At 42.4% G+C, this 24,943-nt stretch overlaps 2 protein-coding genes across 9 annotated transcripts in view; one reads left to right on the top strand and one right to left on the bottom strand.

The window, feature by feature from the left end:
• Nucleotides 1-24,943, top strand: part of LOC133841326 (RNA-binding protein Musashi homolog Rbp6) — a 227,264-nt gene that overhangs the window by 160,572 nt on the left and 41,749 nt on the right. The window lies entirely within an intron of this gene.
• LOC133844040 (adenylate kinase 4, mitochondrial-like) lies at nucleotides 21,217-22,163 on the bottom strand. The gene has a single exon (XM_062277856.1). It carries the CDS (start codon nucleotides 22,060-22,062, stop codon nucleotides 21,355-21,357), a length of 708 nt encoding a protein of 235 aa, XP_062133840.1. The 5' UTR covers nucleotides 22,063-22,163; the 3' UTR covers nucleotides 21,217-21,354.

The raw sequence follows: 24,943 nt of genomic DNA, 5'->3' as shown, positions 1-24,943 counted from the left end.
TGGGACCAGAAGGGATTGCTGCTGCACAAAAAAAAGAAAGAAAGGAGAAACTGAACTGGGATTGCCACAGAATTGTGAGTCAGAGTCAGAGACAGAGTCAGAGTCTGGGTACTCGACTCGATTTTCATGCGTCTCATCGTCTCTCTCTCTTTCTGTGTGCATATCTGCTTCGTGTCTTGCATGGGCTTTGGCAAATTGCGCAAAAAACATTGCAAAAGCAGCAGCAACAGCAGCAGATTTCATGCACAACAAATTGTCATGCGGACAGGCAGGCAGCCCACACATATCCACAGACAGCCAACGCTGCGGTTGGTCTCAGCTAACCTCTACTTCCCTTTCTCTCTCTCTAACTGTATCTCTTCCATCTCTCTCTGTTTGTGTCGCCCGCTTCAGTTGCTGCTCAAGCACATGAAATCCTTACCCAGGCGCAAGTCAAGCAAACAAACAAACCGCAATGACATGCAGGCAAAGCACAGGCTGCATCTCCTGCTGCTTGCCACTGCCTCCCCCTCTCTCTCTCTCTCTCTCTCTCTCTCTCTCTGCCTCTATCCCAACTGCTTGCCACAGCAACGGCATTGGCATTGCCACAGTTGTAACCGGAAACTGTCGCACTTATTTGGCTACGCGCTAGTTTCGCATATTTCACTGTCAACTTGCGGTAAATAGACTTTAAACAAATATGAAAATAACTTGCAAGCAGCTCACACACACACACACACACACACTAGCTCGCATGAGTCGGAAAAGTGGGCAAGAAAAATGCAAAAATCTGCAGAGAACGAGAAAAGAAAATTTGCAAGTAAACGGTGGGTAAGCAAATGGCAAGTTGTAAAGTCTGCGGCTTCTCGTATCCCTGTCAGCGCCAGCTCAACTTGCCTTCCTCTTTCTTTCTTTCTTACTTTCTCCCTCTCTTTCTCCTTCGATTACTGCCTTTGGAGTCTGGCCACGTACGTAATGGAAATCAATTGTTTACTTTATATGAGTTTTTTCAAGTGCTTATTCAATATCATTAGATGAAGCGGAGGTAGCCAACCACGATGCCAGCTGTTCGTTCGAGTTGCGTCTAAGACTGAAACTAAAACAATCTTAGGTCAAAGCTAAGCAAATTAGTTTGCCAAGAGTCACAAACAAATCTTTAAATCGTATACAAACTATCTGCTGCAGCTTATGAGAAATGGGCGCAGCAAAGGCAAAGGCAAAGCCAAAGTAAAGTAAAGTTTTGTGTTGGCCAAAATCATTGGCCAAGAGTCGCTGGGCAAACAACTCTTCACTTCAGCTTTGCGTCTTGCGTCTGAAACGTTGCCAAGAACCTCAACCTCAATGCGTTCCGTAACTTTTCTCATTTTCAACGAGAATGTGCTACGCGTGTGTGTGTGTGTGTGTGTTCTGTGTGTGTACTTTCGCTCCCCCTTCTTAAGTTGGTGTTGTTTTTTTTTGTCAGATGCCAAGCGAAAATCTTAATTTAAAAGCCCAGCTGTTGAATCAAAGGTTAACCTTTCAGCTGCCAGCCCTTTCAGCAGGCAAAAAAGAGAAAACCCATTTTGTCAGCAGGCTGTGCAAGTGTGTGTGTGTGTGTGCCACACCTCAATCTGCGCCACACACACAACTCACACTCACACTCACTATCTCTTTTCTACCTTTTCCTCTCTTGTATGCTGTGTATCTTTGGGCAACTCGCGAGAGATGCAAATAAGCGAATATTCATTTGATGATACGACTCCGAGCATGAATAAGAAGAGTGCGAGTGTGAGTGTGCTGAGTATGTAAACGAATACGTATTCGCATTCAAGTGTGTGTGTGTGTTACACGTGCCTTTGCCAGGCGAGCGACAATTTAAAAGTACGTTTTTATCGCAGCAGCAGCCGCGGCACGACCAGGATACAGTCTGTCTGTCCGTCTGTCTGTCTCTCCGTCTGTCTGTCTGCCTGGGATCGACAGCTTGAGATAGTCACGTACACGCCTTTGTTTTTCTGGCTTTTTATTTCGTGCCAATTGTGCGCCTAATTAGCGTCGAAATCTCACAACGCCGCGGCATCTTTGCAATTAAAACGCACTTTTCATGACAGGGCACAAGCAGCAGCAGCAGCAGCAGCCACAGCGGGAGTTGGAGGCACAAACACAGTGTCTGGCAAAAGAAAACAAACACACATACACACATATACATATACATAAAATGGCGCATGTTGCTGCCGCCTACAAAATTAATTTGATTTATGCTGTTTTCAGTTGCTTCGCTATGAGAGTGTGTGTGTGTGTGTGTGTGTGGCATGTTGTTTGCTTCAGTGTTTCCCAATTGCCATTGCTGTTATTGTTATTGTTGTCTGCTCCTGCTCCGAGGGTCAGGTAACGAAATTTGCTGCGCTAACACAGCGAAAATAAAAATAATATATTGCCCTGGCCCCAAAATGTAAAGTGTCGACTTTTACGTGGCATATGTGTTTCACGTCTTTGCAATAAAACAACAACGACGACAACACCAACACAACACAACAGCAGCAACAACTGCGGCAACAACATCAGCAACAACAACATCGACAACAACGGCAGCAACATGACACACAACAATGGGCGCTGCTGCGTTTCGGGTTGTTGTTGATCTACTACGTTAGAGGGGCAGATCCACAACAAGCAACATAACATACAAGTGACAAGCCTGACATGCAACAGCAACAACCCATATAATAAATGTAGCCAAAACATAGGCAGCAGCAATGAGACTCTATAAAAATGAAAATATATAAATATTGAATATTAATAATGTTATTTATGAACTGAAGTAACAAGGTTACAAACAGCAATGAAAAGAAAATATATTTCAATTAGGATATGTAAAAGCATCTACAAAGCTGATGTATTATACAAATTTGTTTAAAATCATATTGAAAAATTTTCAATCACGAAAAGGTTGGAAGTATAAATTTAAAAAAAAAAATAGATGGCGCTTTAAATTTGAAATTATTGAGGTTGAGCTCAATATTGAGCTAATGATTCACAGAAAAGATATCAGTGTTATATTTTATTATTTTCTTTGCGAAAATTTTTAACAATTCACATAAAAACTATAATTTCGTGCAACATTCTCTTGTAAGCACCTAACAAAACTCAGAGAAGCAGTCAAAAGCACTTTTATAATTTTAAAACTTGGCAAAGACCACTTCAACAGTTAATAAAGGCATTTATTATAATTAACAACAAACTTTGTTTGCTTGTGAAAGCACATAAAAGCACCGCTCATGATTAACAAGCAATAAAGCAGCTTTAAAAAGTACATTTCTCTTCGTTCACGATTAATTATACTTAAGTCAAGAGAGAAGAGCCAAAGCAAGAGACCGAAGCCACTCTCCACATTCGATTTATACTCTACGTTCGCAGGCAGATTAATCTAATATTTAAAATTGACTTTGAGCGGAAGCGTATTTGCATTTGCAGCTTAATGAAGACTCATTGCGCCCCAAACAACAACGAAGAACGAAGAAGTGAAAGAATTTGGCTTTAAACAATTTGAATTTAAAATTGCCTTTCCCCCCAGGCAAATGTTGTGTTGTTGTTTCACACACACGGATATGTGTGTGTGTGTGTTTGTGTATACGCCCAGGTAGAGAAATAAACAGAGGAGAGAACATGAGAGTTGCTGTTGTTGCGCCTCCATCGCTTCGCATCGCATCGCACAATGCAAATAAAAAGCCATAAACTTTCATTTAAGTTTAAAATGGCATTTAAATGAATGAGTGGCCCGCTGCCATGTTGCCATGTTGCGAGCTGTGCTGCCAGTTGCTGCTGTTGCTGTTGCTACTGTTGCTGCCACTTTATGCCAGTCGCATGTTTTTTGGTGGCTCACAACAATTGGCTTGCTGCTGCTGTGGGGTTGGCTTTAGCTGAAGTAACACATGTATCATAATTCATTGCCATGTTTTATTTCATTTTAACTGCAGTTTTTGGGCTGCTGTCGCACTCGTTTATTTGCTGCTGGCTGCCTGCGTGCAAACATAAATACATATCAAAACAACAGCTAACGGCTAACAACAACAACAATATGAGCAGCCACAACAACAAGTTCATCAAGCAAACAACATTCAAATACATGACATAAACGTACGTGGCAAATACTCAAAATGCCTTCAAATGTGTGTATATGTATATATGTATGTATGTATGTATGTGTTTGTATATGTGTGTGTATGTGTGTGCTTGTCTAATTTTCCAGCTCAAGCAATCAATGGCCAATTCACTAGATAGCTTTCGTCTTCAGCAACACTGCGTATGCTTAATATGCATTGCTGCCAAAAATGTGTAGCATACTTTAGTGCGCACAAAATGTGCTACATTTAAATCGACTTAATTCGCTTGCTAGCTCGACTTCTAGCTTTGCCGCTGCGCTTATAAATATTAAATAAATTAAAAAGCAAGCTAATTGTTAATCTGTGCGGCTTGCGGCTTTGGCATATGCGCTTTTGTCAACAACGTTCTGCTCCGTTCTCTGCTCTCCTCCTCTTCTCTAGCACCACTAACAAGCTCTGCTGTGCTCACCCAAACTGGTCTCTTGCTGGCGTATTTTAAATGTAAAGCACTTGCTGTGGTCGCTTTGAGCGACCTAAAAGTTAATCTCTTCCAACCGCTGACCAGGCAAACTGAACTCTCCCTCTACACAACTGCTCCCCTCTCGCTCGCTCCTCTCTCTCTCTGGCCTGGTTAGATATTTTGCTGTGTTTTCGCTCTCTCTTATTCTGATACGCTTTGCACAACCACAACTTACTTTTTTACAGAGTCGTTCGTGATGTTTGTTTGTTTGTTTGCTTGCTTATTTTGCTGCCACTTTTTATACGTTTCTCTAGTGTGTGTGTGTGAGAGTGTGTGTGGGAGTAAGTTTGATTTGTGCCAGGCAAGAAGTCAAGGAGCCAGTCCAAGATAAATCGCCTTTCAACGCAACTGCGGGCATAAAAAATCACACGATCAGTCATTACACACACACAGCCAGTTATAGCATAAGCACTTACGTGTGTGTGTATGTGTGTGTTGCGTCCCTAAAGTCATTTTGCATCGTCCTTTTCCCCCCGTTTTTCATTTTTATCGCAAACGCTTTAAATTTTTTATGCAAGCTGCGCTGCTGATTTGGCGATAGTGTCGTCGTTTGGTGCAACTCAACCTCAGCCACATTCTCGGCGCTGCCATCCACAACTCACATTCACATTCTCATTCACATCCTTTTCGACGTCGTCATCGTCGTTGCGTTGCGTTGCCTGCAGCACATAAGTCATTTTGCAAGCGCACTTGTAAGAATTCACACGAGCTTGCGTCCCATCCGTTGCAAGTGGAGACCCGCATCCTGCCGCCTTTCTCCTTCCTTTTGCCTGACTTGCCGCGTCACTTTAGCGTCTCAATAGTCTGTTACTAATACGTTTTTGCAGTGCTGTTGCCGTTGCCGTTGCCGTCGACGTTGCCATTGCTGCTGCCATTTTAATGCCTTTTCATGCAGCAGCTTCTTTTTCGAGTGCATAAAAGGAGAGCGACGACGGCAAACGCTAAGGAGCTGCTTCAGCTGCTTCAGAGCTATCAGCTATTGCTTGCCGCTTGCCGCTGCGTCACTGCGTCAATGCGTCACAGGATATTACCGCCGTCATTCATGATGAGGCGAAGACGGAGAGAGAGACGCAGAGCGAGAGACAGCTGAGCAGGATGCGTCGGTTGCCTCCCTTCTGGCAGTTTGGCACGCACATGTGCTGGACCGTATAGCTGCCAAGAGGGGGGAGAAGAATGTTGCGCTGTGGCGCCTCAATACTCTGACGCTTCCGGTATTTATGACGCAAGTAATCAAATTGAATGGCGCGTTGCAGTTTCTTCTTTTTGCCTTTTATTTGGCCAGGCTGCGGATGATGCCGCTGCTTACAGTGTGCAGTGATAAATACTTGCATTACACCTCGCCTCCACCTCCTCCACGGCATCCACAGCAAACTATCGCTCTTCTTTTTGCCTGCCATTATGCCATCCGTTGGCGCGGCGTAAAAAATTGTGCGAAACTTTCAGCTTTTCTACACATTTTCGCCGCTTATCAGGCGACGGCTGCCTGCAGTTTAACTCAAGTGGGAGAACGAGATAATAAGAGGAGAAGGGACGAATGGAAGAAGAGCAAGGCAATGAATGATAATAATGAACGTGCATGAAAAATTGCAAGTTGACTGAAAGAACTTGGCACTTGGAACTTGGGCATTACCTAAGGCACAATAAATAATAAGTACCAGTAGCAGGCAAGTGGAAAGTGGCAAGTGGAAAGTGGAAAGTGGCTGCAACTTGCAGCTGCAACCTCAGACCTGAACAGAACAGAATGGGGCGCATAATGAACGACGTCTTGAGGCTCTGCTGAGCTGAGCTGAGCTGACTTGCATAATGCTAAATTAGTGGCCATAAGAGAGACCAGAGAGAGAAGGAAGGTAGAGAAAGCGGACGATCCCAAGCTCAAGTGATTTACACAGGATGCTGCAGTGATTAGGGACAGTTGACGTCGACGACGACGACTGCGTTTCGAGTCGCAAACCAGTTGAAGCTGCTTTTCGAGAATATTGTATCATAAGCAGCTGCACATCGTCCACTAATGACGCTCACAAGTTTACCTTAATGTTAACAATTTTAGCACAAGCCGTTTAAAGGTGCTTCAAGCTTGCAATTTCGAATGAACTCATAAAGCTTGCAATCGCTTTTCAGCTGTGCTTCTAAGTGAATTGCATTTAAAGTGAATTTCATTTCATGACAATGTTTAAATAAATATCGCAGCAAACAAATTTATGGATTTAAATACGCTTTTAAAAGAAAATTAAGTTATTTTTTAAAGCTTTTATTTAAATTGGATTTTCTATACTAAGAAAATGTTTTAATGGTTTTTTAGATTACATCAAATGCTTCAAAGAATATTCTAAAACACATATCAAAAGAACTTTAATTGAACTAACAGTTTATTATCTTATAATTTTGAAACAACACTTCTCTTTTTTGTGGCAAATTCGTTTATGCAATTTACATATAAATTGAAGTGAAGTGACTAAAAGAAAATAAAGAAAATATAAAAAGCCATTTTAAGCAAGATAGCGATTATTATAGAATATTTCAGCCTAGAATTGAGTGCTTAAAAAGAATGACACAGAAAATAAATTTAATTCATATTTTTCCACACTTTTCAATATACTTTGATATGTTTTTTTAACTGCTATTGAACCACCCTGCGTATGATTGATTAATACAAGCAAAGCTGAACACTTATTTTTAAAAGAAATATAAAATTGTTCAGCCTAAAGTTGAGTTGTCAGAGTGTCACAATCAATTGTCACAATAATTAAATTATTCTTTTACTACACTTTTTTAATATACTTAAATATGCGTATAACTAACTTTAAAGTTGATCAATTTCGTTCAAAACTCTTAACTGAAAATAATAATTAAATAAGTTTCCATTTCTCAGTTGGCACTGGTTTTAACTCCTTTGCACATTTCGCAATACTTTGTTAAATAACTTTACATAACTGAGCCATAGATTAAAGTTGCGCTTAATCTGCAGTGAATACTGCATGAAAGCACGTTATTATTAAGCACTAATGAAATCCTCTTTTGGATCAAGTGCTAGGCTGTCGCCACGGGGGTGGGGAGCAAGGCAGCCCAAAGGCAATGCGCTGGCAGTCGTATTCGTATTCGTACTTGTGAATGGAATCAGTGGCAAAATCGTAGTCTTTTGGCGCTCTTCAGAAATGAAAAGAAAAAAAAAAATAAACGAACCTGAGCAGAAACATTGAACAATGCTTGGATGTAGTTGGTTCGTTGGCAGGGGCAGTGCTTTAAAGCTTATGGCTTATGGCTCAGAATCCCTCGAACGGTTCCCATGGCCATTCACGTGGCCATTGCTATTGCCATTGCCAGGAAGCGGGCCATGAAAAATGCAGCTGCTGCTGAAAATTTTTCGCTTTTGTCGGCGTTTGTTTTTCACGTTGGTCAGCGAAAAAAAGTAGGAAAATAAAAAATAAAAAAATAAAACAAAAAAACAGTCAAGAGAAGAGACGGAAAAATTATCCGACTTGCTTGATTTATGTTTTTGTTATTGTTTTTCATAATCCTGGGGCCAAAGGCAGCAGCAATAACAACAACAACAACCTGAACAACAACAGCGACGACAACGTCAAGAATGTAAAGTGAGAAAAGCTGCAGAGCGAAAGAAAAGTTACACACAGCTGCCACTTGGAGATAACCCTAAAAAGTTAGCTCTAAGGACTCAATCAGCGTGGCTTCTAAGCAGCTTGCCAGCATGTCCAGCGTCCTGCGTCGAGTCCTGCGTCCTGCGTTCTGTGTCCTTCGTGCAATAAATGAACAAATTAATTAAGAAGTGGAAGCTTTGCCGTGAATTGTTGCACGAATTGCTCGGGGGCAAGGAATGTCAACGCAGGCGACATGCGACACAGCGACGCAGGACACGAGGACATGAAATTAATGCAGCGCTGCCAACAACAACAACAACAACATCAACGACAACAAGTGAGGAGAACAGGACAAAGGCGAAACAAAACGTTAACGTTAACGCTTCACTGCATCCCCGAGGCAGTTATAGCAGAGTAGTTTTCCCAACCAGGTAGTAGCTCAATCTGTCTCCTCTCGCTCTCTCCCTCTATCACTCTTTATCTCTGTCTCTTTCTCCATCTATCTCTATTTGCCGGGACTGAGCTCAAAAGCAGCTTAGCCTGCAGGTGACGTCGACGTCGACGACGGCGCAAAATCAATCGAGAAATCCGATGGCCATGCATAGATGGGAGAACTGCGCTGCTCTGCCTAAGCGGGAATATGCTCATCCATTCGCTATTCGCCATTCTCTGTGATATTCTGTCGCTGCTGCTCCCGTTTGTCCGTTCAGGTTCCAGTGCAAGCACTGAAGCTTCATGTCCATGTGTGGGCACGTGCTGGTCAGCGCCAATAACGACGTAATCTGTTTATATCCCTTTTTCTACTTTTTTTTTCTGCTTCTCTCCTCTTTTTCGGCCATTGTGTTGCGCACTTTTTCCATTTGTCGTCGTCGTCTTTCCACTTTCCTCATTCCTCCAACTCCTGCTCCTACTCCTGCTCCTGCTGCTGTCGTTTGCTAGAGCTGCTTCAATTTTCTGGCCGCCAGTTTTTGTCGCTTGTCCGCTTTGGCCGTGCCATTGGATTGAGTTGTTATTTTTCGCTTAGTGCAATTTATTTTGGCCAAGTGGCAGCCAACAGCCAACGGCCAACGGCCAGCACACACAGCACACAGAGCATAGCGCTTAATTTATTATACCAGCTACTCCCCAACCCCTCTCTTCTATCTCTGGCAGCATCTCCTTCTCCTTGCTGCTGTTGCTGCTCATCACCCAAATTGTGCTGGCCATTGTTCAATGGCAGATAAAAGAAAAATTAAAGGCAAGCGAAATGAAAGTCGTCTACGACAGCGTCGTCGACGTCGTCGTCGTTCTCGTTGTCGTAGCAAAGCAGCAACACAAACTGAAGGCGAGCAACAACACAACGAACAACGAAAAAAAAAAACGTTATTAATTTCAACTTTGAAAAATTGTGCAATGGCTGAGCCATCGAGGCATTCATTTATTAGCAACGTGATAAATACTTTCAATTTTCCTTTCAATAAATGATAACGTAATGCCCTCGCATTAAACTAGATCAATGGGCGATGCGCTGTCAATTCTCATCCTAACACATTTATTTCCGCACTGACAATAAATAAATTATCGCCATCGAAGAGCTAGTAAACTTAAAAAGGAAATTTACTAAAATAAATTTATAAATACACCGAGTGAAAAGCAATTTCAAAGTTCAATCTTTCGCATTTTATGAAATGCAAATTAACTTGACTTTCTGGCATAATGAGTTGTAATTGTTATGCCGTAGCAATATGCATAGAAAGGTCTTCTTTGAGTTGGAGTCAGCATAGTGTCAAGCTTTGAACTTTAAGTGAGATTAATTGAACTTGCCTTATGAAACTTGTAAATGAGCTTCAGCTGTCGAGCTGGCAACGTGATTAATCGCCTTTCGTTTCAGCTAAGAACTTTAAAAGCTTCTCGGAAATACTTTTAGCAATCTGATTAAGCTAAAAAGCTCTGCAATACTTGTTATATTTATTGTTCTAATCCAATTCATGATTTCTACCCAGCACATTAATCATTGATAGCAATTGAAATCAATCGAGCCATCGAAAAGTTAACTAAAAACTCAAATTGAGATTAATTGCTTGTAATTGAAATGTTATTGTTTCCCTCAGAAAGAGCTTTAGTTAGCTACTTTCATTCATGCTTTGAGTAGCATCGTAAAGAAACAATTGATCAATCGAAAAGTTATCTCGAAACTTTAGTCATATTAAAGTCAAAATAAGTTTTGCATATAAACGAGTTAAGTTCATCATTGATTTTGGCCTGTTATGCTAATCAGGCAAACGATTTGTATCGTTTGAATGTGTGTGTTGTATGTGTGTCAAACCAACAAGCAAAGTGACTAAGTTAGTTATTATGTATACGACGAGTAGTGCATATAAAAAGAATATCAAATTGTGATTTGACTGTCGATTACGAGTATTGCGAAACATTTCGCATTATTATTTTGTGGGGCCGGACAAAAACTGCGGGCTTCGATTATTTTGACTTTGACTGAGTGACAAACTGACAGACGGACAGCAGGACAGCAGGACTGACTGAGTGAGTGAGTGAGTAAGTCGCATACGCGTCAATTGCTGTGATTAGCATGAAAATCATTACAAGCACAAAATGAATAGCAAATCACAAAAGCAACAAAACAACAACAACCAAGAGGGGGAGAAAGAAAAAAACAGAGAATAGAAACAGAGAGAAGGAACAACAACAACAAAAAAATGACAGGCTGAGGGTCCGAAAATAGAAAAATTCTCGGCCATTGCTTTGTCAAATGTGTTTTGGTGTTTTTGTCTCCCCATATCTGTGTGACAGTGTATCGTCGTTGTTGTTGCCATCTCAGATGTGTCAGAGACAGACAGGAGAGGAGTGGGGAGTGGGGAAGGGGGGAGGGAGGCAGCTTGGAGGATCCCTGCGAGATGAAGGCAGTCAAGCAGACAAAAGGCAGCCAGTGAAAAATCGAGTTAGGCAAAACAAATAGCAAAATAGTTTCGACGGCGCTGGCGACATTGACACAAACAATAACAACAACAGCAACGGCAACAAAAAAAAAACGAGAAAACAAAAAGAAATAAAAGTAGCTAAAGCAGAGAGAAAAGAGGAGAAGGAGAAAGAGCAGAAGGAAAGTGGAGTAGGAAGTTGAATGGTGACGGCCCTTTTGGGCCGTTGTAAAAGTCAAGCGAAATAATATTTTCCGGGTAACAGGGCAAAGGCAAAACCAGCCACAGCCACAGCCACAGCAGCAACAACACCAATTGGCTGTGCCCCTTCCCCACTCTCTCCTTTGCTCTGCTCTGCCAAATATCACTCGAAGCGTAACATTGAAAAAAAAAGAAAGAAACGAGAGAGACCAACTGCAGCCAGGATGACGAAGAGTGGCGCAGGATGAACTTGTGGCCATCATTGTAGGCAATTTGCAAAAATAGCAACGATTTCTTGCCACACAGCTCCCTTCCCCCTCTCTCTCTGTCTCTCTGACTCTCTCCACTCTGCACTGTTGTTTGTTGTGGCAGGCAGCAAAGTTAGTTTAAAGGAAATCAAAATAAAAATCATAAAAATGCACAACGTGCCGCGCGTTTGTTAAACTCCCAACTAGTGAAAGGGAGAGGGAAGCGGAGGGAAGAGAGAGAGAGGCAAAAGCGTCGCAGACAAAGACAAAAATGTTGCCTTGGCACAAAGATGAAAAGTTGTTGCTGTTTATGGCGGAAGTAGATAATGCCAAAGATGAACAAGGCGAAGGCGAAGATGCTGCTGTTACTTCGCCTTGGAAATGCCAGTCACACAGCAAGAGAGAGTGGAAGAGAGAGAGGAAGACCCGCTTCAGCTGGAGAAATGAAGCTTAAGGGTCGTCGCTTGGGTCTATAATTTTGCCATTACAAAACAATAGTAAAAACAAACTGCAACAAAGTTTACAGTCAGAGTTCTCAGGCAGCAGCGAAAGACAAGCGAAAAGCAAAAACGAGAGAGAAAGAGAGTGTGTGAGTAAGGGAGAGAGGAAGAGAGCTTTGCTGCATGAGCACATTGTCGCATTATGTGCAATTATTGTCGCAATTATGGCCAGACAATTGTCAGTTTTGGCGCTAGTTTTGACTTGTGCGTCTCTCTTGTGTGCCGCATATTGTTGACATTTTTGGAGCACTACCATTAATAACACGCACAGCAGCAGTGTGATGGAGAGAGGAGTAGAGTGGGAAATATAGATGAGCTAATCAAGAATGTCAGACGCAGTCAACTAACTGCCTCACAGCTGAATCCCTTACGTGCGATAAGAACCGGCAGCTTCACACTCCCAACCCTTAAACTCAGCTTCCGATAAAGTCAACATGAAGCGTGACCAGGCCACAGTGAGGAGAGAGTGGGGAGAGGGGAGGGGAGTGGAATGAGCGTTAGCGAGGCCTACGCAAAGTTCAGCTGTTTTGTCACTTATTCACAGCACATTAAACAATTTGCTTTTTACGCCGGCCAATAACAACAACAAGGTTGGCTATAACAGCCAGACCAGCTAGCTAGAACCCAGAGTCAAAGCAAGAGGAGAGAGACAGGGTGTGGGGGAGGAAGTGGAGAGCTACCCTCGGGGGCTGTCTAGATGGCCTGCTGCCTAGCCAACCGCACATTTTAATTGTTCTCGTCATGAACATGTCATAAAGCAAATCAGATTAAATGCGTCACTTATTATTGTGCCAGTGTGCGTCAGTCGCAGAGTGTGTGTGTGTGCAGGGTCTATGATATGCTCTGTATGGGTGTGTGTGTGTGTGTGTGAACTTTGTTAACTGCGGTCAAATGTGGCGAGCATATCGCGTCGATTGCAAGGGCGGGGATGGAGCCAACATGGGTTGGCAGCATATCGCTTTTATTGCATATTACCTACTCCAAACAGGCGCACAGTGTCGCAAGATTTAGACAAAATGCAGCAGAAATATAAGTATTTTTTTTAAAACTAAATTTAGGTAAACAATAAATAGTGAGTCAATGCTAGGTTTTTTGCTTTAGAAATCGAAATTATTGAAAATAGAAATTTTATTTTATATTTAAAAAGAGACAACAATATATTCCACATACAACAGGCTTAACAAAATATTAAAAAACAATTTACAAAATGTGATTCAATCGTTTGGAAATCAAGTATTAGAAAAATAAATAAAAGAAACTATTCATAAAATTAGCCTGAATAAAACATTAATATAAATGAAGGAAATTTCGAAGAGAAAGATAAAAAAAGTAACTTACTGTACAAAATTTGATTTAATAGTTTGCGAATAAAAATTTACAAAATTAATAACTTATACATTAAATAAGCTTGACTAAAATATTGATATAAATGAAATAAATTCCTATTATAAATGTAGAAAAAGAAAATAAATGTTTTTTCATTAAACTTGCACCTACATAAATATCAGAATCGTATTTGAACAAAAGTCGCCTTAAGGCCTTAGTTATTGTGACTCACTCTTTTGTATGTTAGAATGAAATTCAGAGTTTAAAATAAATATAAATAAATAAATACAGTGAATGTCTAATAAACATACCTAGAATTCTCAATTCTGCAACATGAATCCATATACTGTTGCTTGCACTGCAATTGTTCCAGTATCAAATGATTGCCTGAATTTTGTAGCTTTCTGTAGCTGCTGCTTTCCCTATACAAAATGTAGCTGCAATTTGCCTGTGACTCAATTAACTAATCGTAAGAGAAACATTTCATTAGAAGTTTTGCTAATTTCTCATAACACAAATCGATTGGCAAACATATGACAAAGTTTTGTTCTTACGCAAAATTGGCAACTAGTTGAGGAAATTAGTTCAACGAAAGTCATCCAGAGAAAAAGTTTGCCAAACATCAACCGAATAAGGGGAGAGATGAGTGTTTGGTTGGCTTTAATTGATTGTTTAAGAACTGTGATAAGTATCTGAAGGCGTCATCTCTTCCTCTTTCTCCCACTTAATCGAGTGATTTTGCCCCACTATGCAGGTTATTACATACAATACACCTTCCCTCGACGATTTGCCACTTTGCTGTTTTGCTGGTGTTAACTTGCATGTTAGATTGTGCGTGCTGCTTAATTAGTTGCAAACTGTTTCCAGAGAGCAGGCAGCAGCAGGACAACACAAGGGATGGGATCAAGGAGCTGGCTGAAGCACTTCATATTATGTTACTTCCTTTTTTGCCTCTACCCAAACTCCAACTCATTTTGCTTTCAGCTGCATGTTAAGCACACGTTTTAGGCGCAAAGTGTCTGCAAGTTTTCGCGTCGCATTAAGTAAATTGACATTGAAAGCGAGCAGGCGAGCGAACGACCGTTTCCGCTTCCGGTTATGTCCGTTGTGTTCCGGTTGCAGTTCCGGTTACAGTTCGCTGCGAATACGGTTATCTGTCTTTTAATCGTTTGAGCAGCAAATATTGATTTCTAATATTGATGCAATTCCATTTTACAAATTTGCATACCAAATTCTGATTGCTCAGGGACTTGGAGACACAGCACACACACATACACACACAACACACGCACACACACACATACGTAACGTGTGTGTCTTGTGAGTTGTTGCTAAAAGTCATGAGCATGTGTGTGTGTGCCTTTAGTTCTTTTTTGTTTGGCCATCACACACAATGAGAATCGACAGCGAGCGTTACAACGACTCGACTAAGAGGGCAGGTGGGCGTGGCTGTCAGGAGGCGGAGCAGTGCTGTGCTGTACTGTGCTGGCACTTGACGCGCGCCGGCAACAGTCGATTAGTTGCACAGACACCGAGAAGAGAGAAGAGAAGAAGAACACAACACACACACTCGAATAGTCAGACACAGATACAAAGCGACAGACATACAGATACAGATACGAATATCGACAGATAGTGCTTTTTGTTCTGTGTAATCACAGCAACAACGTTGGCAATTTACAAAATGAAAACATAAAATAATAAATACGATTTGACAGCGAACTATTGTACAGAGATATATACGACGGATAGTCAAAAGTATTCCCTTAGACATATGTGTGTGCGAATGTTGGGCGCATTGAATGCCAAACCGGATGTGTATCGGTGTGTGTGTGTGTAGAGTGAGCATCTACATAATCATATTATGCTTGACTGGCACGGCAAACCAAGCGCACAAATGTGGGTCCAACTGCATTCAGTTGGCAGCAGCAAAACAGAGAGCGAAGAGAGGCAAGGCAAAAGCAGAGATTCAAGTAATTTGACAGGCGACATACATTTCACGTGCTGCACACACACACACACACACACACACAACGAGCAGAGCAGTAGCTGGACAGCTGGTAGAGCAAGGGGAGCTGAGGCAGAGATCGATGCAGAGTGCAGAGAAGGAAAAACAGCTGCGCAAATCTGTTAGCCCAGTCAGTGAATTGATGAGGGGCAGCTAGCGATAAAAAGGCTTGTGAATTGCCTGGCAAATGGGTTCAGTTCAGTTCAGTTCAGTTTTGCAGTTTTCTGCCATGGATATGGGCCTAGCAAACAGACGGAAAAGACAGCCAGGAGAGACAGACAGACAGACAGTCAGACGGAGAGACGGAGAGACAGACAGTCAGACAGTTGGAGCGACAGCGCCACCTGGCAGCTGCCAAAATTGCAAAATTGAAATTGAAATGCGAGTGCTGCTGTAATGTCAGACGTAGAGACAGAGAGACAGAGAGACAGACAGACTGGGAGAGCGAGTGCAGCACACGCATGCATAATACGCATACGCAACGTATTGCACTTGGCTGCAACAGCAGCAGCAGCAGCAGCAACGGCAGCAACTACAACTGCGGCTGTGGCTGTCGCAAAGACAAGCCAAAGCAATTAATGTAATGAGCAGCAGCATGTCAGTTCACAATGTCGACGTCAACATTTTTGCACAAGAATTTTCAATCAGCAGCGGCATTCAAACTCACTCACTGAGTGTTCGAGTGAATACGTGTGTGTGCGTGTGTGTGTGTGTGTGAGTGCTTGTAATGTGCAAAGGCGTCCAGTGTAATTGTTTAAAACCAAGCTACTTAAGTGCAAGCTTGTTTCTCTCTCTCTCTCACTCTTTCTCTGTGTGCGAACAAACAAAAAGTCCAATCAAGCTTGTATTAATAAGCAAAGGAGTGAAAAGACCGAAAGAGGGATAGAGAGGAAGGGTGGCTGAGCAACCCTTGTGTTTGGAGTGCTGTTCGCATTCATTTGCATTTATGTTTTGTGCCAACTAATTTGAAGCTGCTGTCAGCGAAACAAAACAAAATCAGCGACAAGCCTCAGCTTGACAAGACATGTTGCTACCTGTACGTGCCAACAGCCTCCCCTCTCTCCGCCCCCATCTCCCGAGCTACCCTCTGGAAGGCGTCCAAGTGCAAATGCAACAACAAAGGCACGCAGACGCTTCCTTTTTTTCGTGCCTGCTCGCTCGCCAGCTCACACATGCATACAATATGCATACTCATTAGTTTGGAGTGGTTCCGTCAACAGAAGACGCGCCTTTCCCCCGCCACCTTCACCCTCCACCCTCCCTCTGCTGCTTCTTGTTGTCGACTTGTCAGTCAGTCAGTCTTCATCATCGTCATCATCGCAGTCAGCTACATCCCATCTTCTATTTGTCTGTTTGTCTCGCTCCAAAATAAACAAACCCTTTTTTTTTGCTGTTGCTGTTGCTGTCTTGCGCCCATGCCACGCCTTTTAAGTTGCAGCCAATTGTTATTGCAGCATTTGCCGCGCACGAATTGAGAGAGTTGGGCGAGTTGAAGAAGCATTGCAACTTATGCAGCCTTTTTTCCAGCTCATAAATTTTTTTTCACAATCTTCTTCTCTTTTTCTTTTGCTTTCCACTTTTTTCTTGTTGTTGTTTTTGTTTTTTTTTGCATCGGTCGCCATCGCGTTGGCGGCTTTCAATGTCAACTGGCGCGGCGCAGCGGCCTTTGTTTGACTTGGCTGTCGTGCTCTCGGTCTCATGAATAACTGATTAAAACCTTTTGGGTTTACGCCTGACATGGGCCATGGAGAAGTCTGCCTGCCTGCCTGACTTGGCTGCCTTGCCGCTCTATGAATGCCCTAGCCTGTTAGCTGCGCCTTTGCTCGCTGCGCTTTCATTTATAAATGACTTGCCAGCGCCGGACAAGAGAGCGGGCATCAAAGGGGGAGAGTGCAGAGAGCGGGGGAAGCAGTGTCACCAGCTGGTTTGGTTATTGTGGCTTTGCTGCAATGATAAATAGCCGCCGTATATACAGCGTATGGATGGCGAATGTTCAAACGTGAAACTAACATAAATGTCGCGACGGGCGGTTGCTTGATTATGCGGTTGTCAATTACCGCAAAGGCCACATAATGTTTGCAAAACTGTTATAAAGGTGTAGCACAATGTAGGAAAGTGGCTTCAAGTGTCAATGTAAGCAAATACTTTGCTTATACAACTGTTATATAACTGTTATACATCTTGTATACTTTTGGGCAATATAACGGCACGTTTAAACAAATATATTGGTTTTAAAACTGTTATACAACTATATTATTCACATTAATCACCATTTTGCAATATTCCACACTTGATCTAGACTTTAGAAATGATCGTATAAAGAATATGCCGTAGCTAAAACTGTTATACTTTAACAAGTAAAGCTATGAAAGTTTAAATTGAATCAAAATTTAAGAGGAATCCAATGCAACTACGTTTTCAACTCAATTATAGATAAAAACTTTTCACCCATAAAATCAAAATATGTTTCTGGCTATTATACGCCCGACACAAAAACGATTGTAAATGACAAACTCAATTGAAATTGCAACATTGAACTCATTTGACAAAGCGAAGGAAACAAGAATTGGGTTTTAAGTGCTCACAAAACTGTCATAAGCGTTCAAAAAGTATTTTAAAAGTGCTTCATAAATTTAACATTCAATAAGTTGGCTCAGCTCTTTTTCGCTGTTGTTCCTGACATTTTACGAGAGTTGAGGCACAAATCTATTAATCTTTAATACCTGCCATAAAAGCTGTTCTACGCCGTCGTCGTCGTCATTGAACTGGCTCGCATTCTAATTGGTTTCGTGCAGCTGTTATACTGTGAACTTTTTATGCACACTCGTAATTTCACTGTTCACTGTGAAGCTGCATAAATTGCACATTCAACAGTCATAACTTGCATCAATTCGCAACTATCATTGAATCCAATTCATGTGCTGCATAAACGCTGCATTGTTCGCTGTACGTTGTTCGTTTTTGCAGCTCATAAATACAACATTATTTTCACCGTGAATCGCAGCTCTAACATCGACATTCACGTCGATGTCTTCGTCTTAGTCTTGAGTCTTGTCTGCTGCTGCTGCTGTTGCTGCTGCGCGGTGCGCGTCTCAATTCACTGAACATTTTGCAAATAACAATCGCATTTTTTTGAATAATTCAAATCCACTTTGTTGCCTGCTGCCTGCCTGCTTGCCGACTGTCTGTCTGACTGCCTGTCTGACTGTCTGTCTAAATGTCTGACAGTCGAATTGTCCGTGCTGTAGTCCAATCCAGCTTTCGTTTTGTTCTTTCTTTTGATTCAAGCAAAACGCTGTGCTGTGTGGCATAAGAAAGGCAAGCGCAGCTTTTGCCGTATGTTTCAACTCGCTTTTGTTGTTGTATGTGTGTGTGTGTGGGCGAAGGAGGTGGCATAAAAAATGTATAGCATAGTTTTCTGCGCTCGCAGCACCCTTGCACGCACACTGGCGCACAATTAGAGCTGGCACTATTATTAGGCAGGCAATGCATTCAAATATTTAAGCTTTGCATCATTCATGTGCTCGCTCAACTCTACTCTACTCGAAATTGCAGTTTTACGATTTAAATTTTATATTTAAATTTCGCGTTTCGAAATTAAAAAACCAAATTGCGCAATGGCAACGCTTTCGTTTCTTATTTTTTATTTTTATTTTTTTGTGATTTCATTTAGTTGCTTCGCTAGAGAATGATTGAGCGGGAGTGTGGATAGGGACAGTAAATGGGAATAAGTATGGTGGGGGAATGGGAGGATAGGGAAAGGCAACGGGCATCGAGAGAGCGTGCCCACAATTCAAAAATCAATTTTCATTTGCAAAACGATTACATTCACATTCATTCAATGTTCGTTGGTTCGCAGTTTGCTTTTTTCTGCTGCTGCTGCTGCCATGTGTATGTGTTGTTGTTGTTGCTGTTGTTGTTGTTGTGCTGGTGCGCTGCTATCGGTTCTCTTACACTCGAATGAACTTTTATTCAATTTGCAAAGCAACCACAAGCTGCACAATAGCCGTTTTAAACACTCAACCAACCATCGAACCAGCGAGTTTCCAACCATCCAACCAGTCAGCCAGCTAGCCAGCCAGCCAGCGAGATGGAGCGGCCATTTCGTCATTTCGTCCCTGCTCCACCAGGAGTACAACTTGTCCCGTCTCTTTCCGGGCTCTTCATCAAGCTACCTCAACCTCAACCTCATCTATATAACAGTAGCAGCCGCAGCCACAGAGTCAGAGCCACGTTTCTCATCCTGCTCGTCAACTGACATTTGCATGTCCAACTGTCTGCACTTTCTGTCCATGCTGTCTGACGTTCCGGCTTCGTTCATTTAAATGCGGCTTTGGAGGCTGCCACAGTCAACCGACTAAAATATTCTCCTACTCTCTGCGCAATTTTCGTGCGTTTTTGTCGAATTTCTTTCATTTTCTTCCCATCTAGTTTTGTTTTTTGTGGGGTTTTTGGCAAATTTGAATGCATTTATTCATGCGCTTACTGTAATTTGCAATATTGACAGACTGTTATACAACTGGTATACGCAAACTGTTATACAACGAACTGTTATACACGGTGTAGCAAGCAAATATGCAAGCCAGAGCTTTTCATTTTAATACTGTCGCATACATCATGCTCACCTCCTCCAGCCCCCGCCTATGACTCACAAAGCACGTAATGGGCCAACTAAAGACTGGCGCAGAGCAAAAAAGAAAATGTAAGTATGTAAAAATGAAACAAATACATAATAAACAAAACAATGGCGAAGGGCAGCTGGCAACAAACAAAAGAATGCGCTCGTAAAACCGAGATTTAGGCCGTGCCACATTTGTGACCAAAAATACACACATACAAAGAGAAAGCGAGAGAGACACAGACCAGGAGCAAAGCCCGTAGAATGGCACAGGAAGCGACAGGAAACAGGACAAAGCAAGCAGCAGAGGCTTGGTCCTGGGCCTGGGCCTGGGCCTGAGCTTGGGGTTCTGCTCATTTTATGCGCTAACTGAATCAGCCCGACAACCATTAACTGAGGCCATTTTATTCAATTTTGCTACCCTCCTGCTCCTGCTCCATCCTGTTGTACCCCCCAATAACAGCAGGAACAACAAAAAAATGAAGCAGGACAACCCAACAAAAAGGACAACGCAAAAAACGGAAAACGGAAGTGTGTACGCAGGTTAGACAGGAGTTTGAAGCTGCAGCCGCAATTGTAGCTGAAGCTGAAGTCGAGGCCGAAGCTGAAGCTGTTGCTGTTGCTATTGCTGAAACTGAAGCTGGAGCTGGACTGTAGTGGATGCTACGTGTGACAATAATAAAAGTTTTTATTGCCGTCGCACACAGCTGCGACAGAGCCTGCCTGCCATTCTGCCTGCCATTTGCCGAGTAGATCTAGAAATTAGCCTTCGTCCGAGCCATTTCTCGTCACAGCGTCTCCTCCTTGCTCCTCGTCTCCTAGTCGTAGTCGTAGCACTCTGCACTCGCACATGGAATAATCTCAGTCGTAAATTTTGTGCAACAATGTTTTGAAAAATGCCAAATAGCCCAAACAAAATTCCAAACGTACTAACTCAACACTGCAGTGCATGCGGTTGCCCAACTCCCCTAGAGAGGAAGAGAAATGGCTTTTTCCCCTAGCAGAGTTATACGACTCTAGCACTCGAACCCAAGATCAGAGAGCGGGACTCGCATTTCAACTTTGTGGTTTAAAGTCACAAAAGAAAAAGCAACTCTTCAAGCAGAAATCGAGAAGAATCTGTTAAAATTTACTTTGATAATCAAATCAGAGTACCAAGATAATCAAATCCGCTCAGAGGCAGAATTTCGCCAGAAAGCTTACAAGACCTTAACCATAAAAACGCTTCACTATACGAGTTATTGCATATTAATTTACTTATTTACTGAAATTTACGCGAACTAATTATTATGTGATGAACCAAAACTGAAATTCTGAATTATGAAATGAGCGTTACAAATAGATTATTACGGCACAAGCTAAAAAACAACTTAAGGTTTACAAGTCAGCAAGTCGAGATTTCTTTTTGGCCTAAAACTTCTTATGGCCGACAATCCCCAACGTTTCACAAGATATCTCTCGACCATGGGCCAAAGTATCTGATGATGTCGCCCCGTAATCGTGTGCAACAAGTGTTGCTTTCTATAAAAGCCGATCACCGGGTTCATTTGCTTATCGAACGCCGAAAGGCGAGCCATCACCACCTTGGGACGATCATCCGCCCGACGCTCTAACCGTTCACCCGTCACATCATCCAAACCGGGCACCAAAGGCGCTTTAACGCCCATATTGTAGACACGTCCCGATGGCACATGAACTAGACGAAACTTGAGCATCTCCATTATGGCCTCGTCGGGTATTTGCAGATTGATGACCATGTCCAAATGCGCCACATTCTCCAAGTGCTTAGCCTGGGTAACATTGCGCGGAAAACCGTCCAAGATCCAATTACGATTGCCAGCCTTATAGATGGCAGTCCCAATCACACCGAGGAGCAGAGCATCCGGCACTAGCAAACCCTTGCGTGTATATTTCTCCGCCTCCTTACCGAGCGGGGTGTGTTCATTGATGTGCTTCCGCAGAATATCGCCAGCCGCAATATGAACTGCTCCATACTTTTTAACAATCTTCTCAGAGATGTGGCCCTTGCCACTGCCGGGGGGACCCATGATGAGAGCACGGAAACCACGAAGTCGCATGCTTACAAACAAATTTGGAAATATGTTAAAAAAAGCCAAAAATTAATTTAGAAAAAAATCATTCAGTGCTTAGACAAATAACGAAATGACATTTTTGCGCAGTGTAATTTGAAAATAGTTGAAGCGAAGTAGAAGTAAAATAGTTGATGACGCGAACAAATGATGGAAATTTGAGCGAGCATATTTTTTATTATGACCATGGCCGAGAGTCCGCATGCGTCTTCGTTTTGGTTGGTTTTGAACGAAGGGCCCTCAAGTGGCCTACGTGTGTCACATGCACAATGGAGCACAGAGGCAAGCAAGCATTCAACTAAAACTGTAGGCATTCATTCGCTCTTCTTCTCCCTTTGCCTCTGTTTCTGCCTCTGCCTCATGCCGCACCATTAGCTATCGTCTTTTGTTTTTGAAAAATTGTCTACTTCATTTGGGCCTCTGCAACACGAAAATGGCCATGAAATATAACAGTACTCATTATGTTGGGATTACGATGCAATCAACGCAGAAAAAAGTGTCAGTCAAATAAATCACTCGCCCCCGAAAAGCGAGGCATGAGGAATGGGCGGCACTCAACCGCCAGCCAACCACCACAGCCACCCACCACAGCACAGCTACCATCGCAATCTACACCCAAGAAGCATCCACCACACTCTGTGCACGCATTGCGACTTGACAGAAGCACGCAAAATATATTCTTCTTTTTTTCATCGTTGTATTTTTCGGGCCTCTGCAGGCCTGGCAATGTCAACGTCAAGAGTGCCAACCGTTTGTCTGCCTTGTTGTGCGAGTGTGTGTGTGTGCTATGTGTGTGTGTGTGTGTGTCCAAAATGGGAGCATAGTTGAAGCTGACAGCAACGACGACATTGGAATCGGAGAAGGCGTCGACTCGCTGCGACTCTGCGGCTGCTGTCAGTCCACTTTGTGCGCCAAAATGAATGGCGATGGTTTGTTACAGTTTCACTCGTGGAGGGGGAGGGACAACACGCTTGCAGAGTGGCAAATTTTTTTAATTATGCACTTCAAGCGTTATTCGTTTCGTTTCTCCCAAAATAAATGGTCAGCTAATCAGCGCTAAGTAATTTTCTTGTGATTTCCCACAGATTTCACATAATGAAAACTGATTGGAAATTTCAATCGGGGAAGCGCGAACAACAAACCAAAAAAAAACATACTGGGAATTGAGAAATAAGTATGCTAATTGCAACCCTTAATACACGATTTTGGGAATTATAAGCCGCAAAGGCGTTAAATTTATGCAAAGGCATTTACAAGACTCGAAGACATCATTCAATTAATTTAATTATATTCGTCGACAATGTGATTTGGGATTTCGAATTATGGTTAATTGCATGCGTTAAGGGGAAATGCTGGGAAGACAGCTGTAAAGAAATAAAATAAATTTATTAGTAAAGAATTTAAATTTGATATTATTTTATTTCTTTAATAAATACAAAATAATGATACATAAATAAAATATGAAATTTTATTTTTAAGTTTCAATAAAATTCAACACTTATAAAAACTATTTCCCATTTACCACTTTTTCATATAGCAATTGTAAAAGTCAAATTTGGTGCTTGAATATTAATCTGTATGAAATATATAACAGTTCTTTATAATCAACTCTTTAGACTCTCTTATTAGCAGTTCTCCAGAACTTGTGTTAATTATTTGGAAATGATAGTTATTTAGCTGGATATCGACTTTTCTTTGCTCAATTATAAGTTTTTCGCCCATTATTTTCATAGTCGCAAAGTGTAAATCGTTCAGCAGAGAACAATTTTAGACTAGTGCAGAACTCGTGACAACAGCAGTGAATAGAGCAACAAATGAGCAAGCGATTTGGTCCTGCGGCGACTACCAGACACACACACACATACACTTTCCCCTGGACTTCCTGCGATCCCCTCTCCACAAATGTGGGCCCAGGCCAGCCATGAGTTGTACTAGCAGCAGCTTATCTCAGTTTCATTACAGTTATTGTCGTTGTCATCAGCTCTAGTGTGTTGCATGTGCCACAATGTTGACTAAAACTGTGCGCGAGCATAAAACTCCAAGTTGCCAGCAGACCCGGCGGGCAGTCAACCCCGCAACTCTCCCCCTTTCCCCCTTCCAGTGCCCTGCTTACTTCTTAGCTGCAATTTCGTATATACACAACAACAGCAGTAGCAACCACAGCCATAGCATCAGCAAGGACAACAACAATAAGAGCAACACTTCCGTTAGCTGCTTGAAATAAAAACTTGATTCTATAGGGAGCTAGCGCGAGTAGCGAAGGAGAAGGAAAGGGGGGGAAAGTGAAGTGTGGTTGGGCAAGCAATTCTAAGCACCGCAACAAAAGCTGAGCACAACATCAACATCTAAATGCAATGCCATACAGCAACAGCAGCAGCAACAACAAAAAGAATGCAAAAAACGCAGTTTCCGTGCGGCGAAACAAGCAAAAACAAAAAAATATATAAAGAAAGAGTGCTGCAACAACAGCAACAAAATAGAGGGAGAGAGAGAGAGAGAGAGGGAAAAATGTGAAAGAAAGAAAAAAATACTTAAGCGCTTGCAGCGTCGATTTGTGCCGCCCACCAAAGACGCTGGGCGTTAGCAACGCCTGCTTCTGTTGGGGGGCGTGGCAGTGCCAGCTTCACACTTGAACACGTAGCAAGCCCGCGGCATTCACCAGTTCCCCTTCCCCCTCTGCCGTTACCCTCCTTAGCAACTCCTTTGCGTTTGGCTGCGTTTTAAGCACTGCCAGCGCTTAAAAGTATGCTACAAGTTTTTGCATTTGCTTAAAAGCCGCCCCCGCTCACCGTTCTCCGCTTTTTTGGTCGTTTGGGGTGTCGTTCGAACCAATTTGGTCGAAAATGGCATTTAGCATATAAAATTTATG

The sequence above is a fragment of the Drosophila sulfurigaster genome, chromosome 3, assembly GCF_023558435.1.
Source record: "Drosophila sulfurigaster albostrigata strain 15112-1811.04 chromosome 3, ASM2355843v2, whole genome shotgun sequence".
In the NCBI taxonomy this organism is placed as follows: domain Eukaryota; kingdom Metazoa; phylum Arthropoda; class Insecta; order Diptera; family Drosophilidae; genus Drosophila; species Drosophila sulfurigaster.
The sequence above is the reverse complement of the archived record's forward strand: the minus strand, read 5'-3'. Positions and strand labels throughout refer to the sequence as shown.

Coding starts and splice junctions, on each gene's coding strand:
- LOC133844040 (XM_062277856.1), bottom strand. CDS start 22,062: ATGCGACTTCGTGGTTTCCGTGCTCTCATCATGGGTCCCCCCGGCAGT.